Below are 21,551 nucleotides of genomic sequence, written 5' to 3' on the forward strand. Positions count from 1 at the left end.
AAAGCCAACAAGCGTATAAAAAGAATACAAATTTTAACCGTTCAGAAGCTGCTGCGTGTATTGTGATGTGTTTGAGGCTGCACATATCCGGATGTGTCTCGGGTGCCTTGGTCCCCTGTGGTTGGCCCGTTCAGGTAACTACGCAGGTCGTGTACAAAGCGCCCTCTTAGCCGTTATCTGAAACATTATTTTTGTCAATTTCGCAATAATTAAGGACTGTCATGGGGCTACAGGTCACTGCTGCTGCTGGCGCCTAATTATCATCGGTCTTGCCTGGACCACGCCATACCATTGGTTGTGACTCCTATTGAGGCAGGGCTGGAGTTAGCCGCGGAAACCCTACACAAGTAACGGCCGCACATTCTCGAAATAAACAAAATCATGCAGTGCGTTGTCATTACCAACGAGGGATCTTTAATGCCGCCGAACACTGCGGATTAATAGCCTGCGCTCCAGCCGCTGATAACAAGGAAGCAGTACACCTAGACGAGACAGAACGAATACGCGTTTTTTACGGCCGTTTACTCTGACTCTTCTGTTCAAGAAGATTGACATTTTTGTAGCTACACATACACTTTCAACTCATGATTCCAGACGGACCCTCTCCCGCGTGCCTCAGGGAATCCCCAGTTCTGCTGGGCACTTCACAAAACTGCTGCACCTTTGCCTAACGCCTATTTTGGTTGACTTGTAAAGCTTGGCTGATTTTTCAGCGTTGCATACTCATGAGCAGTGTCCTGTACACATAGTGTACATGGCACAAACTACTACTTAAGCAACTGCATCGTTCTTTCTGCGTTGCCTGACGAGGGAGGGTGCTCATGAGCACCCTCCCTGGCTCGCCAAACACGCCACTGTGCGAACATAGCCACTCTGGAAGAAGCATAGTGGCAAGGGAGAAATAAATTTGAAGCCCGTGCGACTGAAAGTAGAGACGAAAGGAAGTGGCTTAGCAGCGGACACTGTGCGTGTGGAGCCACTGCCTACGCAGGAGCTCTATACACGCAGCTGCAAAACGCACAATGTAGCAATACATGCACTTTCAGAACTGTTTGTGTAACTCTGTTCTCCGTTGGTCTTGGTGGAAGAGACTGCATCGCCGCATTCGTAGGGCAAGTTTTATTAGATACACCCAACAATGAACTGGCTGTAATCGAGTGTAATAAAAGAAAGCTATGCACTTCTTCCCATCGAATGCTATTTCTCACACCTTCTCAAGCTAAAGCCATGTAAAACGCTGAAACTGTTGCGGCTTTGGCTCCTGTATGCTATGTACGTAAATGTACACAAGACGCAAAGCACGTAAAACGTGGCCTTAAAAATCTTCCGTAAAGGGTTTTCCATCGAAAACTGCACGACAATCTTCACGATCCCAGTGCTCCGTTTTCCGGTGCTAAGGGCTGCAAAAGTAAGTCAAATGCGGGACCTACAGGCAACGTGCCGTTCCTCTGGAGAGCCTTGCACAGCGACTCCACATCCAGCTCCTTCACCTGAGAGAATTCAGATCGGAAAACAGCTGCAGGGCATCTCATAAAGGCATAATGGGTTACCACGGGCCGACACTAGAAGGCCAATCATGTAGCCGCAGACTGCTGCAAAACTTGACTGTAAAGGCAGCAGCGACGTATGAACCTGGCACAAGGTACTCCATCAGCAGTCCGCCAGCAGTTCCCACCTCCTCGAATGTAGAGCATGCGCCCGCGGGAGAGGCTGGCAATTCTTCCACAAGGCTGCATTTGCTTTGCATTGGGCGCAACTGGGTGCTGCTGCCTCTATCTGTCCGGCGGCTGACAACCGAAGCTTCACCTCTTGAGCTTGCAAGAATTAGCTTGGCTTCGTCGATTGCCTTCTCAAAGGCAACCTGAACTGCCACTGACAAAAGCCTTGTCCTGAAAAACACATAAACACTACACGCAGACCTGCCTCACAGAGACGGTGAGCTTGCGACGTTAGCACAGAAATGGTAGGTTTGCGATGTTAGCCCGAGGTGAGAATACACGTGCGCATTGGAAGCCTACGCTGCGGGATCCGTCGTTGTGCAGCCTACACGACTGAGGTAGTAGTCGACAACCTCATCAAGTATCTGCAAAACGAGGACAACAGGAGTGTTGCAACCGCGTGTGATGACGGTGGAAGTTGGACAAAAAATAATGCCGAAAAGATCAGTCAAAAGCACCACCCACCGCGGGCTCATGCGCAGAGAGCTTCTGCAAAAGTTGTTCATCACGAGGACCAAGAATTTCCTCCAAATCCAGGACTGACTTGTCCATAGTTGCTGAATGCCGATCAGAAGAGTTCTGCTCCGTTCCGCAATACGGATCAAGGAGTGCTGGGTCACCCCCGTCACCAAGAAGGTAAAAGTGTCACGAAGGTGCTCACTGAGCTCCTACTATCGTTTGGAGAACGTCAACTAGCATAAGTGGCTCCATGTCAGCACTTCATACGGCTCCTGCCAATGCATCTTCTTCGGCCTAAGTAGGGCCTGCCGTTTGGGTTGGCAGCGCGGCGATGAGGAGCTCACTTCTCCCTGAATGTACAGACTTTCGAGTAAGAAGAATTATAAGTAGCGCAAGGAGAAGCAGCCACCCATGCACGCAGCAAAACTGCTCGCGGTCTACAGGAGACAATGTGGCACAGCCAGCCCAGAATAGGTCCCCTGCAGGCCACTTCTTCATTCACAAGGCTAATGCAGACAGTAGTTTAGCTTGGTAGCGCGCTAAATGAGCGCGATAAACGCAGACAGCGTAGCTTTTTGCAGATTGGCGTTGCTGAAGTTGCATGCAGCCCTGCACTGCAGGCCCCAGTATGGCGGTACACTTCTTTACGTGTTAAAATCTTTTCTTTTCTGCAGACGAGGTTTTGAATACTACACCATAGACCAGCTCCCTCTAGCAGTGCCTGCCCTGCCGACCATATTTTCGCCGTGATAGTTCTCCCAACTGGACCACCGCTCTGTCTTGAAGAACAAAAAGTGCACGTGTTGTCCCAGGTTGCCCATTAAATTCTTTCTTTATCAGCTTTTTTGGGCACTGTGTCTCGACATTTCAGGGATTTTAGGGTTTGTGAAGGTAAGATCCCAGGACTTATAATGCGCCCACGCGAGGGCTACTGCTCATCAAGTTGGCTTCTGGCGGCTTAATCTACCCCGCGAGCACTTGTGTGGCATCTCTTTTATCAATGACAGTAATATGCTCATTTTTCAGTGAGAAAGGGGACGTGACCACCACATGAGGCTGCCTGGTGTATCCGATGGGCTTCCTGAGCGGGTGCGTTGCAGCAATGGCGGCTCCTACAGCTGGAACCGTCAAACAAGACATAAACAACTTGGGTTCCTTGACTCTGAACCAGTGTAACTCACTGGTACGACGTGCGGAAGCGGTGCGTACCTTTGAACTAGCCCTTGTTCCACTATCAGGTTTTCTGGAATCCAACAAACAAAATTTTATATCTTTTCCGCGACATGCAGCTCCTTCAAGGCTGGAAAGGCAAATAAGTACCAGAGCCTTCGCTGTTTACACCTTCGTGTTTACAGTGCTGGTGTGCGGTTATGTGAGCTTGTATGTCATACCAGTGGCACAGCCTACCTCTTTGTGAACGGTGCTCCTGCTGTCCGCAGGAAGTGGAGAACCTCTCAAACCACTTGTCGCAGCTCAAATTCGCGGCATCTCGCGTTTCTGAGGCTCGTGAGGCAGTGATACAGCTTGATGCGTACAGACAGAGGCAGAAAGAGGGGGAAGCGCCCGAAGTTCTCGTGCCACTCACAGGAGCACTCTACGTCAAGGTTGGAATGAAACGCCGCTTTGTCACATATGATAGTATCTAGATTTGGGGATGCTGACAGAAAGTACCCGTGGCTTGGGTCGGGTCGTTAAGTACGCGTTTGAGCTGTCCCACAGCTTTGATTTACATACTGGTCTTCAGGGTCGACTTGACTGCGATGACAAAGTTCTTGTCGACATCGGCGCAGGGTACATGATCCAAAAGACATATCAAGATGAAAAGAAAGATGCAATGAGGTAAGGCTGGATTTGCATTGCGGGATCTGCTTTAGCCCAAATAAATAATATTCAGTCTCACTGCAAGGGCTCATCCACATTCAACTCTCCATGTGCAGCAGCATTGCTCCTACAGAGTAGTGGTCACAATAATATGCAGTCATGGCACCAACTGCTGTAGATGTATTCTGCTGATTCTGGTGACGCTTCACAGGATTTTGACTTCCATGTCGGAGCAACAAGCGCGGCTTGAGAAGATAATTAGCGATAAAGTGAAGCAGCTGCAGGTGCTGGTGGCAACGCTGAACCGTTCGAGGGACGAAGCACCTTCTGGGGCATCCGCTGCCCGTCGGCAGCCGGCACCAGCATGATTCCACGTTTTTGCAAACACAGCATCCGCCAAGAATAGCTGAATTCTGCGTCTGTATGGATTCCACCATCTCTTCTTGATCCCTGCGGTTACCCGGCTCCTTGGTTTGGCGAAATGGAGGACGCGCAGTGTGTTTCCTTCCAAGTGATTTGCTTGTGGAGCTAGTTTCCGGGATTCAGTAATCTCAGGAATTTGTACTACGAAAGACAGAGCTACGTCTACCTCATGAATGCGACGCTTGGGGTAAAGAGGAAGCGTAGTGTTTCTGCGCGTATATGCGCTAGTGGCCCTTTGCATTCACCGTGTCCTGTCTTATAGTGCATCGATCTGCACCTGAAGAGGGCCAGAGATATGGATTATTTCTTTTTGAACGAAACTGTGTTAGTTTCAGCGCACTATATTGACTACCCTGTAGAGACAAGGCTGTCGCATATGCCGTGCAATTGGACTGAATATAAGGTTACAGAGACACTTACTGCATGCAGGACAATCTAATTGGCTAATCATGGACGGTTTTCGTATGACAGTTGTGTTCTAGTTAGTGTTGCCGTGTTTAGTGATGGCCTCTAGCAGCGGTGTCAGGGCAAGCCTACAAGAAGGGACGCCTAATGGAAGAAAAGGCATTTGGCAGAGGAGCATGCAGCCAGAGTGCTGCTTCAAGAGTTTGGGGCCGTCACGAAGCAGTCCAGCCACTCCGTTGGAAGGGGGCAGGAGCAACAATATGGAGCTTGGGATAAGAAGGCATCATGGTATGGAATGACTGAAACGTACTGAGTTGGGATTTGCATATCCCTGTGCAAACCTAGGGTAATGCGCAGCCTACACCGGCCAGTGCTGCCTTCGAAGAGCAAAACACAAGTTTGGTTCTTAACGCTCCGTTTTCCGGCCAAGCGACCTAGCGAGCAGCTGCCCACTGCAACGGCTTGCTCCGCAGATTCTGAATCGCCAGAGAATGACCTTTGGGGTTTCACGTTTGGATTTAACGCGTGTGACCTTGGGTATCCAGCTGATTGAACCCTCGATTTACCTGTTCGCTGGGTGAGGCGGGAACTGACGCCAGGACGTAATGAGAAGTGCAAGTCTTCCTTGAATATTTCTGTGACTGTTGGCTTTTTTGAAAAAAGGTAGAAAATCAGCATGCGGCGAATACGCACAACTCCCCGCTCATCGGGGACAGGCAACACCACAGGGGATGTGCTGCCAAAAAGCCCAAGCTGCAGCAAGTATGAGTTTGGTTTTTCCATGCAAGAAGAGGCAGGAGGATCCTGAAGCGAATCCAGGAACAGCATGAGGCGCCACTGATGCAGTGCGGCGGGCAAAGCAATGTCGTACGGCTGAGGACGTGGCGCTGACTGGATAGCTTCGCCTCCACGGAACGTTATCAACGCTCCTTGAGCATCTTTTGTCAGCGAGGTGTCTGAGTACTGTCTCCCTGCAGCATGTCTATCGGCGGCATCGCTTCCTTTGTTTGCCAATGCTACGAGAATGCTGTCGTCTTCTGCAACTTCTGAATTGCCGTCGAGTCCATCAGCAGATCCGACTGTGGAACTTGGCCATTGCGTATTTTGACACGAGTTTTCGAACGCTTGGAGCAACTCCAGTAGGTCGGGGTCATTCATAAGAAAGCTGCCCTGATGCAGAATGCGGAAACGCGTTGAGGCACCACGCATGCACCATAGTGAAAGTGTAACTGCGTAACTGCTGCACACGGCAATATGGGAATTTTTAAGGTGCAAAACAGCCCCAAAGCAGAGATTCCACCTTACCTGAATCGCGTCCAGTATGCCGGTAACAAAACAGAGCTTCCCAGCATCAGCGCTGATATGCTGGCCAGTTTCCCTGGCCATTTCTGCCTCAAGCTGAATGAGCTCCTTTTCGGCCAAATAGAGAGAGTAGCACGTACCACAGACGGGAGACTCTGCTGACAGCTGTTGCTTCCTAGCCTGATGGAAAAACAGTATTTCTACACCCCTTTTACGCATATGGTGCTGAGCCTCCAGCATCATTCGGTGATTCAGCATGCGGTTCAAAGATTTTTTGCTCCGACTTAGTCCGCACATTGCGCAAACAGATGGTTGAGCTAAGGAGGCTTGCTGCCTCCGGAGTATGGCGGCACTAGCTTTCAAGGCCTCATCAGGAGGCTCATCGTCTGTGTCTCTCCTGACTGCATCCACTTTTAAAGCAGAATCAACATGAGGTCCAGACTTTCTTAGGGTGAAGGATTTGACCTGATGAGCCCTCAACAGCAATCATGCAACGCACATTCTGTAGGCCAGCTGAATTGCAGTTTGAAACGTTGGAATGCTGAAAAGGGAACCTGCCTGACAGTCCCACAAACGCACCTGCAGGAAATACAATTTGCCGTTCCACCCCTTGACTAAGTCTACCACCAGTGACTCCAGCCATACTTTAAAAAGCGTCTGAGTCAGTAGCGCCAATTTTTGAGCGATCCTGGAGGCCTCAGATAAACTTGCTCCAGATAAGGTGAACACGTCAAATGTGCTACAGGAGTCAATTCGTTGCTGCGCATCAGCTGCTGAATCATCTTCATGAAGGTCGTAGTCGGTTTCGCTTGGCCTCCAGACCGGGAACATGTTGTCGCAGCTTACACAGAACTGCCCAGTGATATCTAAGTTGGCATCGCGGCCCTCTTCGGGAGTCAGCTTGTTGACCAAGGTGAAACCAACCGGCATGCTCCCTGCTCGCCATGCTGCTCTTGTCAACTGGCACCGTGAATGTTTTTTTCCATGAACAAAGACCTTCAAGAACCACGCACGGTCCTGGCGGAGCAAACTTTTACTGTAGCTCAAATACTTAGTATTGACACAGTGGCAACAGACCTCATATATGGGCTACGTTGCTGAATTCAGACCGCGCTTCACTTGCGCCTGTATGTAGTGGCTCAGAAAGGAACAGACGGGAATATGGGCGTAGTCAGCTGACGGACAGCCAACGCAAAGTGTGACGTGGTAATGTCATGAGCGTCGTGGTTAATAATGACGCACTTGGACAAGACGCTCTGACGATGAATCTGCTAGAAAGGCAGCCGTGCTGGAAAGATCAAGCGCTTTCGTGATATTCCGATTTGCCGCTGCGTAGTGTTGTTGTTTCACCACAGCTGCTGGAACAGCCATTGCCATTTGGATTGTACGACGTTGGTCACTCCGCAGGGATTGGGGGGCTGAACGCCGCATCATTTTGCCGCCAGGGAACCCTGACGAGGCCAGGTAGAGTGCCGCATTCTTCTCAAAAAGTTTAGAGGCAGTGAAGTCTTCCTTTATTATCCAGCCACTCCAGGCATTTTCAGGGAGAGACAGACTTTGTGAAGACGAGCTATCCGAAGTTAGGGCCAGGGAATTGTTCGTTATGTAGTAGCATTCGGTAGATGTTGCATAAAGTGTGTCTGGCAGTAATATGTCGAGGTTTTTGCACAAACGCTCAACAAATGCAGGCGATTGCCTCCGATGCTTCACAAGAGCTTTCCACCATCCTGTGGCAGGCTGTGCAGGCAGCTCGAAGTAGTATTTAGGATTGTTATGCGAAAAAGTAAAACGAGATTCAAATTTGACATAACGTGATTTCCTAGCGCCATTGAGCGCTGCCGCGTGCTGTGCTTTTTCTGTCGCCAAAGAACAGCTACTGGACCTATCCCGTTGTGACCCAGTACTCCATTTCCCTTCAGGATGTACGAAAGTGCGGCTCGTGGCTGTTTGTGGCCTCTTTCTCTGTAACATGCTCTGTACAGTAGGCATTTCATTCTGGATCCTGTCCGTGCTATCGCCACCACCTTTTCCTGCTCCATTTCTCATTTTAGCTCTCATCAACTTGTGCTTTGTCGCTTTCAGTGGAATGTGTCAAATGTTGGCTGTAGGTGTGTATATCACCACACGACTTCGATGGTCTTTCCACATTAAAGTTCGCTGTATGCAGCTCCTCGAGTATGAACAAACGCAGGGTGCTCTCCAATATGTTTGTTCAATAAAGAACAAGACACAAGAGGTGTAGCACTTGACAAAACAGCCAGCCCCGTGCACTGTACTGTGCTTTCTCTGCCAGAGAAGAGCTAACGTATATCCGCTGCGGTTGTAAATCATAAAATTCACGTAGCGTAGCAGGAAAAAATTTAGGAAACTAAAGTTGAGTGAGTGAGTGCTTGTTGGGCGTAGCGTGCTCCCAGCAGCAGAGCAAGAGAATGGGCAGGCTACTGAAGCGTTTTAGCTGCAATCTATTGCTGGAGTTTCTGCTCGGTAGTGGGCAGCAGATATGATGGCTCATACATTTTTTCATAGCATTATTCATATATGTGGGGGCATATTCATGGCCGTTTGTCGGGGGCAAAAGCCAAAGTGGCAGAAGGCAACGGCAAATGGAGGTCACTTCGAAGTGACCTGCTAGGACATGGTACCTTTGCAGCGACGCGTGACATTCAACGCAGTAAAAGGGACTTTCTCCACCTTTAAATCAAAAGTGCGCGTAAGAAGGTCTTTAGACGAGTCCTCGCAAGGTAAGGATCATTCCAACAGAAACTGGGGGCTTCTGGTTCCGTCGGCGGCTGCTTCTACCGCTAACACAAGTGACTGCTCAGCTTTGGTGGTTACTTTAGAGAATAACAATGCTCGAGCCTGCATGGACAGAGCGGGACAAGATGTAACTCCTCTGGAGCCTTTTTATGAAACTGTAAGATGTGGGGGATACGAAACCTGCTTTCTTGGTAAACAGCTGCTCGTGCCCCAATCGATTTTCCCTTGCTTTGCACTGCATTCACCTCTGATGTAGTGGTAGGTTTAACACATGTGCGTCGATTGCACCACTCACAAATTGAATTAGGGCTCTCCGTGGAACGCTGCAGGTTTTTGCACTTCTGGGATGAGTTTCTGTGAAATTCCAACAGAACATGAGACATGGCTTGCCAGGAGGGCCAAAGATTTGTTCTTTTTAGGTTAAAGCATCAATAATATAGCACGTGGAAACTTCAGTTCCGGTTGATTTGTTAGGATGACACGGACAGTAGCATCCGCTTTATCTGGTTCTGCAAAGCTACCCATACAATTATTTTGATTTTTCCCCACGTCCATGACAATTCGCCTATTGTGCCTCCCTTCTTCAGACCCCACTTTTTTTGGCTTGGTTTCCGTATGGCTGTGTGGCACCGTCCGTCCAGCTGAAGCTACTCACCTACTTTGTCGTGGCGTTGGTTCAAATTCACGACCTCGTGAAGCTCTTGCTCACAGTGCTTCCAAGTCTGCCTCCCGACAGCAAATCCCTCATTTTCGCGCTTGATGTAGAGCCAAAAGTGTTGAGCTCCTTTGGGGGACTGGTTTTCAGCATCCACTGTTCCCCACAGTACAGGTACTGCTTTCGCAGAGAGCACTGTAAACCTAAGACCTTTCGCCCGGTGACGTAGAACTATGCCTCTCCTGCAAAACAGACCAAAGGCTTCTTATTATAGGTTTCGCCCGCAGCTGCGAGAGATCCCATTAAGATGCTTTTCAGATTTCCAGGGAGAATGTACAATCAACTTGCATTCGCAGATCAGGAGTAGCAGGCGCGACAGCTTCGAATAGTTTTGTTTGACTGCCAGGCTGCAATTATATGCCAGTCTCGTCAGCTGTATTGTTGTGTCTGGTAATGAATTAAGCATCCAATGCAATGCGCCGTGCCCAGCGGACACGAATTTCGCTCCGCGTCACCATTCCGCCAGGTAAACCAAATTCTCTGACCTGGATGTAACCTTTTGTGTCAGCAATCCTGAGCGGTTCGATGCACCCAAGTGCGGCCCTAACTCGACAACTTCAAAACAATTGTCATAAAGTAGCATTAGCACTGAACAAAAACGGACGGTGGTGGGCCTTCGAAGATTCGGGAGTGCAACACGCTCAGATCTTCCTTAAAGGCGCTGCAGTGCCTTTATCTGATAACTACGTTGACAACTAAATGAAGTATGGCGCCGCATACGAATGGGTTGATCAGGCCACCACTCCTCATGCGGATCGCAAAGCCAATGCCTACATCAGGCCAACACCCTCCTGATCGCAGAGGCGCAAGGAGTAGCTCGGAACCGAAGAATGCCGATTGTGTTTCCCTCCAGATCGCACCTGGGCTGTCAATACGTGCAGCTCACATTCCAGCAGACGCTGAGGAATTAGTTAAACGCTTGCAGCCCCCCTCAGCACTGCACAATGGGGAAGCACAAAAAACACATCACCGAAAAGGGCGCTCTCTTTGTAAGTAATTGAGAAAGATTTTCTGCCTTTGTGTGCTTCGAGCACAGCACTGCAAAACAAACGGCAAAACAAGACTCTTGAGTCCAGGTCATGGAATCAAATGCGCTGCTCGCGTTGCCATTCGCTGCCATGCGCTGGAAACAGCTGCCTATGAAAACCAGGATCCACAGCTGCGCGCTTAGTTCTTAGAATTAAAATCCACAGCTTGCAAGGTACTATTTGCACTCATTGCAGTGGAACGCTCGTAATTTTAGGCGGTCTAAATCATGCTATTCGTGCGGTCACCTTTAGTAACTACCTCAGCAACAGGCGAAGACGAATGCATATGCCTGCCACAAAAAAATGTCGTGCAGCTGGAAAGTCAAAATCAGCGCATCCAGCGTAGAACCGCGCAGCCGGCAGTCCATAGCTGCTGCTTGACAGCCAATGGCCGAAAACTGTACACTGCCACTGGGTGGCAAATATAGCCTAAAAGCAAGGCATGTTTGCTTTCTATACTCAAGCAAAGTGGAACCCTGTTTCGCCAGGACAACTTTGAGTTGAAGGAACGGCAGATTTCATTTATGTGTAGCACTGTTACCACGCCCAGGTCACATCGCCCTTTGAAGAAAAGCACCTGCTTCATTGACGTCGAGCTGCTTTTTCTAATAATATGGTCCATAGCAACGCTAGCTAGCTACGTGGAACTGGGGAGGGCCTCCAACTGCGTCCTGTAAGGCACAGCATTAAAAGCTGTCCTTCGGTTGAATTCACCCAACGACGGGCCTGAAAGTGCGTGCACAGTGCAACACCGAAGCAATCCAGGTAAGGCCATGCAGCGAAATATCCCACTGAAACGGAAGCGTCCCACACATCAAAGCGAAGCAGAAGGCCCCTAGCCGCAAGACTACAACAATAACAAGGAGTGTGCGTTTACTTGAGGGAACAGCTGCCCATGCTCGTCCATCAGCGCCCTTGAGGCTTGTTGATCAAGCAGCCGGTGCTCCTGCTGCAGCATCGCAGCTTTTTGACAGCGTTCCCGGATCGCGAGTGCAGCGACAGCACGCTGTTGGTCGTCAATAAGCTGTCTCAACGTACGTGTGGGACGAGCTGCGCAGACTGCACTTGGCAAAAGGTGGCCGCTATTTCCCACTCTGGAGCCATGAGCACGTCGTAAGCAGACACATGAGCGGTATTCAAAGTCAATACGGCTACTCGGACTCCATGTGTAGCTGCTATGGCCTTCGTCTAAAGCGACCCGTGTTGCATTGCAATCTTCTGTACAAGGCTCCTGTGGCGACACAGTGCGCGCGTAAGGAAGTCTCATAACGAACGATAGCGTTCGGCAGACAGTAAGACAGGCGGAAATCGACAGACGAAGCAGCACAGCCAGCAAAGGAATCCTCTGCTGCTCCCCGAGCGCAGCAGGGGCATATGTTTGATTCCAATGAGTGTAGCTCGTTTTGAAGGAATTAATGTCATCTGGAGCTTTTTGCACAGGCGCCTGATTGACCCTTGCGTGGTGCTTCATATCGCTGAATCCGAATGCCAAAACAGCCGTTGGTGTTCCTAAATCCACTGCGGTCGCAGTGGCAGCAAACAGCTGCAGCAACCTCCGCCAACGAGGAGGACGAGGAGAGGCACAAAAGGGTGCGTTTGCATTTATCAGATATGCAAGTCTCTCCAACCGTGGTATGCCACACGCCCGGCCTTCGTCAGTAGCCGGGAAGGACGTCACGTGGTTCGACAGTTCCCCCAAAACGAGAAGTCGACCGCCTAGGCCTTCAACAACCTAAAAGGCAATGAATGAGCAACAGAAAATTGACGAAATGAGAAGTTCTACTGTGCACTGTTACGGAGCACTCGCTCTCACTGTGGCACAAATGATTGCATGCTCCAGTAAAACTTTCATACGCTGTTTTCATGTCACACTCACCAGGACACGCTTGCTGTCCCTTCCACAGAACACAAGTCTGCATAACGCTTTCTGCAATTTAACACAAGGAACACATGAAGAGTTGTTGTGTGGTGCCGAAGACGACGGCGAAAGTCTAAACGCTCAATCATGAGAAGTGGTCTACCGAGGAACAGGACAACTTCGAGATCCTTTTTAGCAGCTAAGTAGTAAATTTTGGGGCCTACGTGACTGCTGTCAATTCTGAAGACCTCTGATGGCTCAGCCCATCCTAAACTGTGGTGGCCGGCAACCTCGCCGTCACACTTGAAGAGCGGTCTCTGGGATGCCTTGAAAGTAACAAGCAGCAGTTGTGTAGGCCGCCTGTGCACCCCGAGTCGTTTTGCCCCTGGTAGTAAAGTGGGCGCATCCAGTACTTTAGCAGAGTCCAGTGTAGCCACTGCTGCTGGCTTAGTCCCGCGAGAGCTCGAGGCGTTGAGTGCTAATTGCTGTTCCGGGCCAGATTCCGGCATGACAGCAAGAAGCATTACATAGCGGGATCGAGGTACTTTGAGCCATTTGCTGATCTTAGTAAGCCAATCAGCAAAAAGGCACTGAACAACACAGCCATCACTACTCAGGGGGATCAAACGGGCTTCTGTTCTCGGAAGTGCACATTGGGTTGTTGAATCTATGCTCGAGAGAGCAACTGGCCCCATCAGGAGCAGCTGTAGTACTGCTGCATGCAGGTGCCCAGGTAGCGCTGCGGCGGATCTAAAGCCAAGAAGCTCGAGTACCTAAAGCAAGTGGCAGCGCAAAAAAGGGTCCAGGGTGGTTTGAGGAGAAGAAAATTACATATTTCGAAGAATGCCTGCAGGACTTCTTGAGTGGTAAGCGTTGCACTTCGGTGTAAAGGCCGCGATTTTCTAAGCTATGTGAAAGGTCGCTCACAGTCGCTAATGCATGAAACTGCAAAATTTATTGCCCCACCATTTTAGCCTTCCGATTGACGCTGAAGCATCTTGAGAAAAACTCCGGTACTGCCATACTTCCGTCTTCAGAGGCCGTCTTCTTCATAAGTGAGTCGGGTACTCATGAAATTAATGGAGTTTTGGGACCCATAGCTTTGCCTGTTCCGGTGCTCCCTTCGCAACTGACAGTAAGGGGACAGTGCACCGCTCTGCTTTGATACTCATGTGAATTCCCCACGCGACCAGGGAAGCGCAGCAACGATGTCGCAGTGAGAAGCGATGGCGGAAGGCACTCCTTCAGAGTTACCAGATCGCTGGATAAGAAGCTTCTGCTAGGTCGATATTCTTGGTCTTTAGCAAATTAGGAAACGCTGCCAGAAAAAAAATGCAATGTTTCTTTGCACGAAGATAAAAGTATGCTTCAGGTGAGTGGTCCGGAGATTCACTGTTTGTAGTTGCTCGGCGTGCAGTGCACCACGCAGCTCTCGGCATCGGTACAGAATTGTCGACAACAGCAAACTGGCAAAGGTAATCAAGCCAACCATCCAAAACTTTATCAGAAAGCAGCCTTCATCGTCTGCTAGGATATCAGAGTACAGACCAATCCTGGGGCTGTTGGGGTCGGTGTTATGCATAGAGTTCTGCTGCCGGCTGAAGCGGTGTCCTGCAACCAGTAACGCTAAAACTTCATATTTCGGATTCAGCCATTATATGAGTGTTCTCAAGACTTCTTGGGCGAAGCTGCGGCAGGCTTTCCTAGGTGCTTCAGCCGACCTTTTGGAGAGAGGTATGGGCCTGTCGGCAGGCTTCATTTATGTGCTAAGAGCAAGCCCGTGCACCAGTAGGTCGAAGTATATGTCACACTTGATCGTCCCCAAGATGGACGGAAAACTATGACAAGAGCGAAGATATTACCTGCAGAACAAAGCTAGCCAAGAGCGTTCGCAGCAAAGATAACAGGATCCACGTACCTGCGTGTCGTCAGTGACGCGCTCTGGTAGACTTCCCTTGGTTTTAAGAGAATACCGGTTCGTCGAACTGTTTGATTGTCTAAAAACATTGTTTTCTGTAGAAAGCACTGTGAGAAGGCGGCTTTTTAACGAACTCATGCCGTCTTCAGGCTTTGAAACCGGATTGTGTCTGAGCTGCAGCCCTTCTATGTTCACTGGCCAAGAAAAGAATTTCGGCTTTTGCCTCGACAACAGTACACGAACAGACAATGAAGGCAGCATGAGAAAGTGTCACTCTTTTGACATCAAATCTCTCATTTCTCTCTAGAACCCTTGAGTAAAGCAACTAAGCCGAAAGCGCAGACGTGACAGACTTGTGTGTTGTTGGACTCTGCAACAGCACAAGCAGCAAATCCAGCACAGGTCAAGCCTTGCACAAATACATATATAGATGAGTCATGCAGATACTCGTCGGAGTCTAGTTTGGCCTATTCTTAAGCAGCAAGCATTGAGTGTTCTTTCCCAATATGCAAGCCAGGTTCCCACAATGGAGCAACTCCACTTTACTTTCGTGGTACTTTGTCATAAGGGCTCGAACTGCTCAGACAGAGCTATGCTCATCCCATCTAGTTTGCCCTTACGTCTCTCAGTCTTATATTGACTTCACTTCAGCTTATATTCTGAGGGCTAGCTATGCCACTTTGCAACCTGAAAACTTGCAGTGACTGCTCAGCATCGCTGAAGAGCTACGAGAGATCTGCGCTCATTTCAAAAATTTTGACTTTGCAAATTCAGGGTGTGGAAGCTGGCAACTAGTGCACTTCACAGGTCTTGAAATTCATGGGCTTATCATCTCGCAATTTACAAGAATCTTCAAGTCCAAGCGGCTTTGTCGTTCTCCTACAGTTTGGTGGCTGCCCTGCTGAACACGGAAGCTCCCATTCCCTGATTCATGACATCGACTCACCCAACGAAGTCCTGCTATCCAAGGGCTTTACATTTTTGTAGGGGTTCGTTCTTGCTGACAATCTGCGTTTTGCACAACGCCCACTCAGCGGAGTATTTAAACGTTCTGATTTGCTTCTGTCTGCCGTACTGCCGGAAATAGAGGCGTTGGTACGATGCTGCTTTTAGCGTTTCTCCCTGTCCTCTTCGTTGCTCTCATTCATCCTTGAGGATCATGTATTTGTTAAGAAGTTGTGGATTCGCCAGCTGCACACAACGGCGTTCGTTCTCTCGCAGTAATGCTGGAAGGGACTAAACTGGGGAGTTGGCGCTTGTCAGTTTGCAGCGCAGTGCTCCAGTGTGCCCCAAGGCACCTTGAATAATTCCTGTTCCTTCGTTAGATTTGCTGTCAACTGAAAGACCAACCTACCGGGACTTATATTTAAGATGAATTTTACGCAAAGGAGCGTGCTAGCTGTGCTGTTACGTGTAGTACCACATGCATTACGATCAATTTGAGGGTGGCAGCATGTAGGACAGTGTTCACGCAACATACAATATGAAATTGAGCCTGTTTTGTTCTAATTCGAGCTGTATTGTGCCTTTTGTAAGGGTTGAAGTCAATGGCTACCCCTGAGTGTTGAGTAAAGAGCTAAAATGAGGTGAAATTTTGCCGCCCGTGAAGGCCTTCATCATTAAAAGGCTGCTCTTCCTCATTTACTGGCTCGCATTTTTACATAATAAGACCTGACAGACGTTAAGGCTTGCTTTTGGAGCACGAGCAAGTACCTTTTGTTTCTTTGCCTCCCAGCAAAACTATCGGTAGAGGTGAAGTACCAGTTGATAAATATATTTTAGACATACACAAGCCTATATCCTGAAGGCAGATTTGGCGTGTTCTAATGGCAAGAGGGATCATTTGCTGCAGTTCTTCTCGGAAATTTTGCTATTAGGGATTCCTGCAAAGTTGAAGTCCAATTTTCCCGGCGTAGTGACAAAAGGACGGTAACAGATACTGCACATGAACATTCGGCAATAGGCTCAGGCGGGAAGCTATCAAAATCACAGTTGCTTATGCCATCAGTCTTGAACAGCGAGAAAGCTCTTGCTCGCAGCAACGTGTAACATACGAGCCGCAACACTTTAGCTTGCATCTAATGAGAGCTGCAAGAAGTGGTTTCAGTAGTAAGCCACCTGCCAGGCAGTCCACGCTAGTGAAGCTTACTTTGTGGATGCTGCTCACGTCGATCAAAAAAGTATGCAGTGTATCCCTGTGCCATCCTGCCAAATACGGGGCTGCTGCGTTCAACTCGTGCGAGTCCTCGACGTCCGGAGACTCGAAATATGGGGGACGGCATACGGGTTCGGTACGTAGCAACGTACCGCATTGACAGTGAAAATTCACTGCTGCGTAGAAAGCACGCAATAACTCGAAGGAGTTTCCCCAGAGCATGCATGCACGAAGTAGGTAAATTCCTGTTGCGGATCATTCACGCCAACTTGATCGATTTCTGTGCAGTGCCTCCACTCACTTTAGAAGCCTGCACTTTCGAGTATAGGTAAGGACTACGAGCACTGCGAAAAGGCTTTTGCGAAGGAGAAGAGAGTGTTTTGAGAAAGAGCTGCCAAGCTAATTCGACACAATGTGGACCACCTTTCGCGTTCTCTGCCTCTGCGCTGTAGTGGGAAGTTTGAAAGTTCGGTGCATCATGAATAATTGCGATCATCTCTCCAAAAATGCCATAGGCTGTTATTGTATTGACTCTTTTTGCCTAGCCTGTGGAGGATGTACCGCTTCAGGCAAATTATTTCTGCAGGATCCGGGCGCCTTCCTCGCTTATAGATGGAAAGTGCTTCAGTTAGACGGCCGACCCAGTGAAGTAGTTCAGTTGTTTCTCTCCTGCTGCGGGCCTTTCGGCGAACTTGATATTCTGTTTCAAACTGTTGAGTAAATTTGTCCCACCAGGCACCGGTGTTCATTTTTCTTTCCCCTAACACTTCGATTGCGGAGACCAGCATATCAAATATCATAAATAGTGATCCCAGCCTCCTAGCAATCTGAAATGGTTTTGGCTTCAGATTTTTCGTTGCAAACTTGTGTGATGCGTAGGCGATTAGGTTTTCACACTCCTCCATGAGGAGTTTCACATCGTCGGCATTCAGTGATTCTTTAGCATACAGCGCCCGAATATTCGAGTAAATTGCCACTGGGCTAGACTTAAACGTGGTCATTCTTAGTGCAGCCTCTCCGCGGAAACTAGATTTGACATCCTGCGGAAATACCTTTGGTAGCCGCACATACGGATGACGATTAGGGTCCTTCACTTGTTCATATTCGTCATCTTCGTCGGTACTTTCCTCTGAGCCTGCAGCGCATCCAGAAGGTTCAACGGGAAGATCAATTATTACAAAAGCTCCTTCAGCATTTCGTGTAAGTTCTCCTCTTGAATGACTGGCGTTCCTGCTTGCCGCGCCGCTTCACAAAGGCGCACTTTTGTCCATGTGCCCAGATATTTTATTACAGTGTACGTCTATGGCGTCGGTGAAAACATGTCTACTGTATTTGACGACGTACCTTCTGGGGATCTTGGCTGTTCACCTGTTGAAGCTGAAGGGGCTTCCTGTCTCGCAGGCATGTCTTGCCGGACGATAGGGGCATACTTGTCTAAGAGACTGCTTACCCACGCATCAGATTGCTCCCTGAAGTTCGTCACGTTTGAACTGCTTACACAAGATGGCACGTCCGCTTTCAAGCTTGCCAACGATTCGCGAGAGGTAGATGGCTCTGAAAAGTCTAGTGCAGCTCCAACATCCCCTTGCCCGTACGTATGCCGTTCATTTGCATCTCGAGACATGATTTCCTCGGGGCAGTGCTCTCGCATACCCATGTTGAAGTTGAAATCAGTCCTGGTTGTATACCCAACTGACGATGGTGAGAAAACTGCAGCAGGCCCGTGCTCTAAAGAGCCATAACTGCAACCAGCATAGTTTCCAGTAACAAAAGAAGGATTGGGGAGGCTGTGTCCTTCAAAATGAACAGCATGGGGAGGTTTGAATATCCCAGCTGTGTAAGTTTGGCGCAGCTCTGCCCTTTGCTCGGAGGGTATGCTGAAAGCAAGCGGCATCGATAGCATTGGTGCTTCCTTCATAGCTGAAGTTTCCTTAATTTCAAATGTACTTTGGGCGCTTTTGTCTGCCTCTCCGCTTGATATCTTTGAAGCCCGCTCTCGCGAGCGTGTAAAAGCTTCTGCAGATTCGTGCAGCATCATTGCCAGCCTAGCCTTATTATTTGCAGGCTCCCCACTCATGCTAGGGGCATACGTTAGGATGCCTAAATCCTCTTCCATTTCTACGCATTGGTCTAATAAAGCTGACAGCTCCGCGTTATCTACCTCTGCGAGGCTCCGCTGCACCGGCCCTGAAGAGTTACGCATCGTTTGGGATCCCTTACATAGAGCAAGCCATGTTAAAATAACCACGACAGAAATAACGGATGCGAGGGTAGCAGGAAAATGTAAACAGTCGCCAGGTCGCCGTTGTCGTAGCCTGCGCTGGAGCCTGCCAAGGAGCTGCCCATCATCTTGTGCAACAATGTAGTTATCAGCGTCCTGCGTGTTGCCTGCAAAAGGGGACAGCGAGGAATCTACTGCTCCATTTATGTCCTCCACTACCGGTAGGTATGTTTCGTCTTTCGCAGGAAGTGGCATCTCTGCAACCCCCTTTCCAGCTGTGCCCGGAGTCGTACGCGCTGCTCTCAGGACGCTGAGTGAAGGGGCGACCCTCTGTGGAATACTGACGCAGGGTGCTTGTTTGCCATAAGAAGTAGCGTGCATGACTGAAATGGCTAGTCTTTGCCAATTTATCTCAGGAGGCAAGATGCATGAATAGGCGGCGCTACGCCAGAAGTTCTAACTTTTGTATTATGTGACACTTTCCTCCATATTCCATAAAAAACGCAGAACTGTGCTATTCCAAACAGGAATAATTCATCAGCAATAGCAAGAGACCCGCAGGATGGCAATGTCTGCAAAGCATGCTGCCTGTCCACTTGCCCCCCCCAACACCAGCAACCTTGTGGGTCAGTTGCTCATCGCAGGAGCTTAAAACTTAACTAGCGTCCAAGATCATGACTTAGAGCAGTCTCTTCGGCAGTGTTTAGTTATAGCAAGACAATACAAACACGCTCTAGGAGCTACAAACCAAATCCAAGGCGAACCTGGACGCAGCAGCAGCTAGGTGAGTCCCGCAGTTCACCACTTGTCTGCAGTAGACGAAATCCAGCTACACTTGACGCAATTCGCAGCATCGTTTCTTTCGCTTTTATGTGTCAAAATGCACTCCAGAAGGTCTGCGTTTATTGTCTGCTCTACGCGGGAGGCATGCACCGTCGACACTCTATTCATGCGTTGTTATCGGGGGCTGCCTTGACCAATAAATCTAGATAAAGAGTGGCAAAATACTTGCTCTTATGGGAATACTAATCCAATACAGCTTCAGAGCGGAGGCTCAGTTGGAATATCCCCTCAGCACAGCAGAGGAATACGTTTGGGCAGTGCTGCCTCTACACGGCATTTCACGGCGCTCCTTCGGCTCGTCGTTCCTGTGTTCCTAGCGCATTAACCCCACTGGATATATTTAGCAGCAAGCTAGACCACCAGGAGAACTTAAGCTCACCGTTCCCCTCGACGGGGTGTCACCGCATGGAGTCCATGCGCCGTCAGCAGTAGGCCGAACACTGAGAGCTGTCAAGGAGCTGGCCTTGAAACTCCCAGATCTGTGTAACGTAACATTTTATGGGCAAACTTGACCAACATGAGGGATAAATCTGCTGAGTGAGGGATGGAAACAAAACTTTTGATGCAACGGTGATACCGACGCGAGAACGTCAGTGCGTGCTGAGTTGAGACCATAGCAGCTGTCATGACCACACACACTGAAACGCCTCATACGCTTTACCCGTTTACAGAAATATTGGTTTAATTCCATTCAAAGTGATATCTCACGATCAATTTCATGTTCTTCTCCAGACTGCACACTGTTGCCCAAACCAGCCAGAACCCGTGTCCTGCGGGACATGTAGCTGTAATCCCCAGGATTGTAAAACTGTGCTGCAACACTAGTGGAAACAAAGTAGAGTGTTCCGTATCCTTATAGTATATGTGTCTTTGCATGCAGCCATAATGCATCGAAAACTTGTAGCTCATTGACTTGAGTAACACACGAAGAGCCGATGCCGCGCCGTTACGCTTCAAACCCTGCAAAGCTTTCCATTTTCTCCTAAGCGATATGTGAAGATGGTTGCTTGAAACGCTCACTTGCTTCCGTTATTGAAGTGGTTGCGGAGGCTGCTCGCGGCAGCGCGTTCCTCCGATGAGCTGCATCTGGGATCAGCTATGAACATTCATTATGCTGTATGCTGCTTGTCTTTGGTGCACCAGACCATTGCAGTCTATGTCCGTGTCGAGGTTTAAAGAATTCATGTGTGGAGAGAAAGCTCTTGTGGGTAACGCCAGATTCTCTAATCACGGCATCAGGATACCAGTCGGTTTCCTGTCAAATCCATAAATCCATTCCACGCAAAACTGCCTACACGAGCTGGGCAGCCCAAGGGTACATCACCGTTCCATGAACTGTTTGCCTGCACAGCCCTTTTAGAAAATGAGAGGCATCGGACTGTGATCATCAAGCCGTTACCCACTTACTCAAGCTCAAAGTGCCCAAGCCTGTTCATCGACGTACGGCTCGATGGCTCGACTTTCTTGCGGAGTTCCCAGAACTTACTCTCACTTACTTGCAGGGAGAGCGAAACCAGGTGGCAGACGTGCTGTTGCGCCTGCCTCGTTCTCCCATTTCGCACCATCTCAGTCAGCCCAAGGCACCCAGCAGCCCCTTACTGGAACCAGTTGTGCCAGTAGCCGAACCTGGAGGCCAGGCCCACGACGCTTGAAGGGAGCTGGCCAGCTATCTGGGGTTGGCTGGCCTTCGTTCGCGAACGCCTAGACAACTCCACCATTCGCCTCTACTACCACTGTAGTACACTGCGTTCTCTGCAGCGTCTACGATGCTGCACAGGCCACAACTCGGGCGTTCTACGAAATATTCTCTTTTACCGACACATCGGTCGCGTAACGTCTACAAATGTATTAAAAAGATCGTTTTGTTTCAAGTTCTGAAAAACATAGCTCATAAAAGTCGTTTCTTCTCGTTCGTGCTTTGCTGGTCC

At 49.3% G+C, this 21,551-nt stretch overlaps 6 protein-coding genes across 6 annotated transcripts; 1 reads left to right on the plus strand and 5 right to left on the minus strand.

The window, feature by feature from the left end:
• Positions 1-1,364: 1,364 nt before the first annotated feature.
• ENH_00038890 (hypothetical protein, conserved) lies at positions 1,365-2,270 on the minus strand (the record flags this gene model as incomplete). Its single annotated transcript, XM_013580624.1, is given in 4 exon segments — positions 1,365-1,544; positions 1,550-1,889; positions 2,019-2,083; positions 2,184-2,270. Coding segments are annotated over 4 exon segments (672 nt in total).
• Positions 2,271-3,279: 1,009 nt separating this feature from the next.
• On the plus strand, positions 3,280-4,366 carry ENH_00038900 (prefoldin subunit 5, putative; the record flags this gene model as incomplete). The annotated part of the gene is made up of 4 exons (XM_013580625.1): positions 3,280-3,378; positions 3,617-3,781; positions 3,922-4,016; positions 4,210-4,366. The coding sequence occupies 4 exons, from the start codon at positions 3,280-3,282 to the stop codon at positions 4,364-4,366; spliced, it is 516 nt and encodes a 171-aa protein (XP_013436079.1).
• A 655-nt stretch (positions 4,367-5,021) lies between these two features.
• On the minus strand, positions 5,022-7,058 carry ENH_00038910 (hypothetical protein, conserved; the record flags this gene model as incomplete). Its single annotated transcript, XM_013580626.1, has 3 exons — positions 5,022-5,996; positions 6,132-6,593; positions 6,624-7,058. The coding sequence occupies 3 exons, from the start codon at positions 7,056-7,058 to the stop codon at positions 5,022-5,024; spliced, it is 1,872 nt and encodes a 623-aa protein (XP_013436080.1).
• A 297-nt stretch (positions 7,059-7,355) lies between these two features.
• On the minus strand, positions 7,356-8,174 carry ENH_00038920 (hypothetical protein, conserved; the record flags this gene model as incomplete). The annotated part of the gene is made up of 1 exon (XM_013580627.1): positions 7,356-8,174. The coding sequence occupies one exon, from the start codon at positions 8,172-8,174 to the stop codon at positions 7,356-7,358; it is 819 nt and encodes a 272-aa protein (XP_013436081.1).
• Positions 8,175-11,338: 3,164 nt separating this feature from the next.
• ENH_00038930 (hypothetical protein, conserved) lies at positions 11,339-13,539 on the minus strand (the record flags this gene model as incomplete). Its single annotated transcript, XM_013580628.1, has 5 exons — positions 11,339-11,419; positions 11,506-12,360; positions 12,505-12,555; positions 12,711-13,259; positions 13,453-13,539. 5 exons carry the CDS (start codon positions 13,537-13,539, stop codon positions 11,339-11,341), a joined length of 1,623 nt encoding a protein of 540 aa, XP_013436082.1.
• A 4,194-nt stretch (positions 13,540-17,733) lies between these two features.
• ENH_00038940 (hypothetical protein, conserved) lies at positions 17,734-19,035 on the minus strand (the record flags this gene model as incomplete). The annotated part of the gene is made up of 2 exons (XM_013580629.1): positions 17,734-17,769; positions 18,010-19,035. The coding sequence occupies 2 exons, from the start codon at positions 19,033-19,035 to the stop codon at positions 17,734-17,736; spliced, it is 1,062 nt and encodes a 353-aa protein (XP_013436083.1).
• Between the last annotated feature and the right edge of the window lie 2,516 nt (positions 19,036-21,551).

This window comes from Eimeria necatrix, genomic scaffold, assembly GCF_000499385.1.
Source record: "Eimeria necatrix Houghton genomic scaffold, Enh_scaff285, whole genome shotgun sequence".
Classification (NCBI taxonomy): Eukaryota; Apicomplexa; class Conoidasida; order Eucoccidiorida; family Eimeriidae; genus Eimeria; species Eimeria necatrix.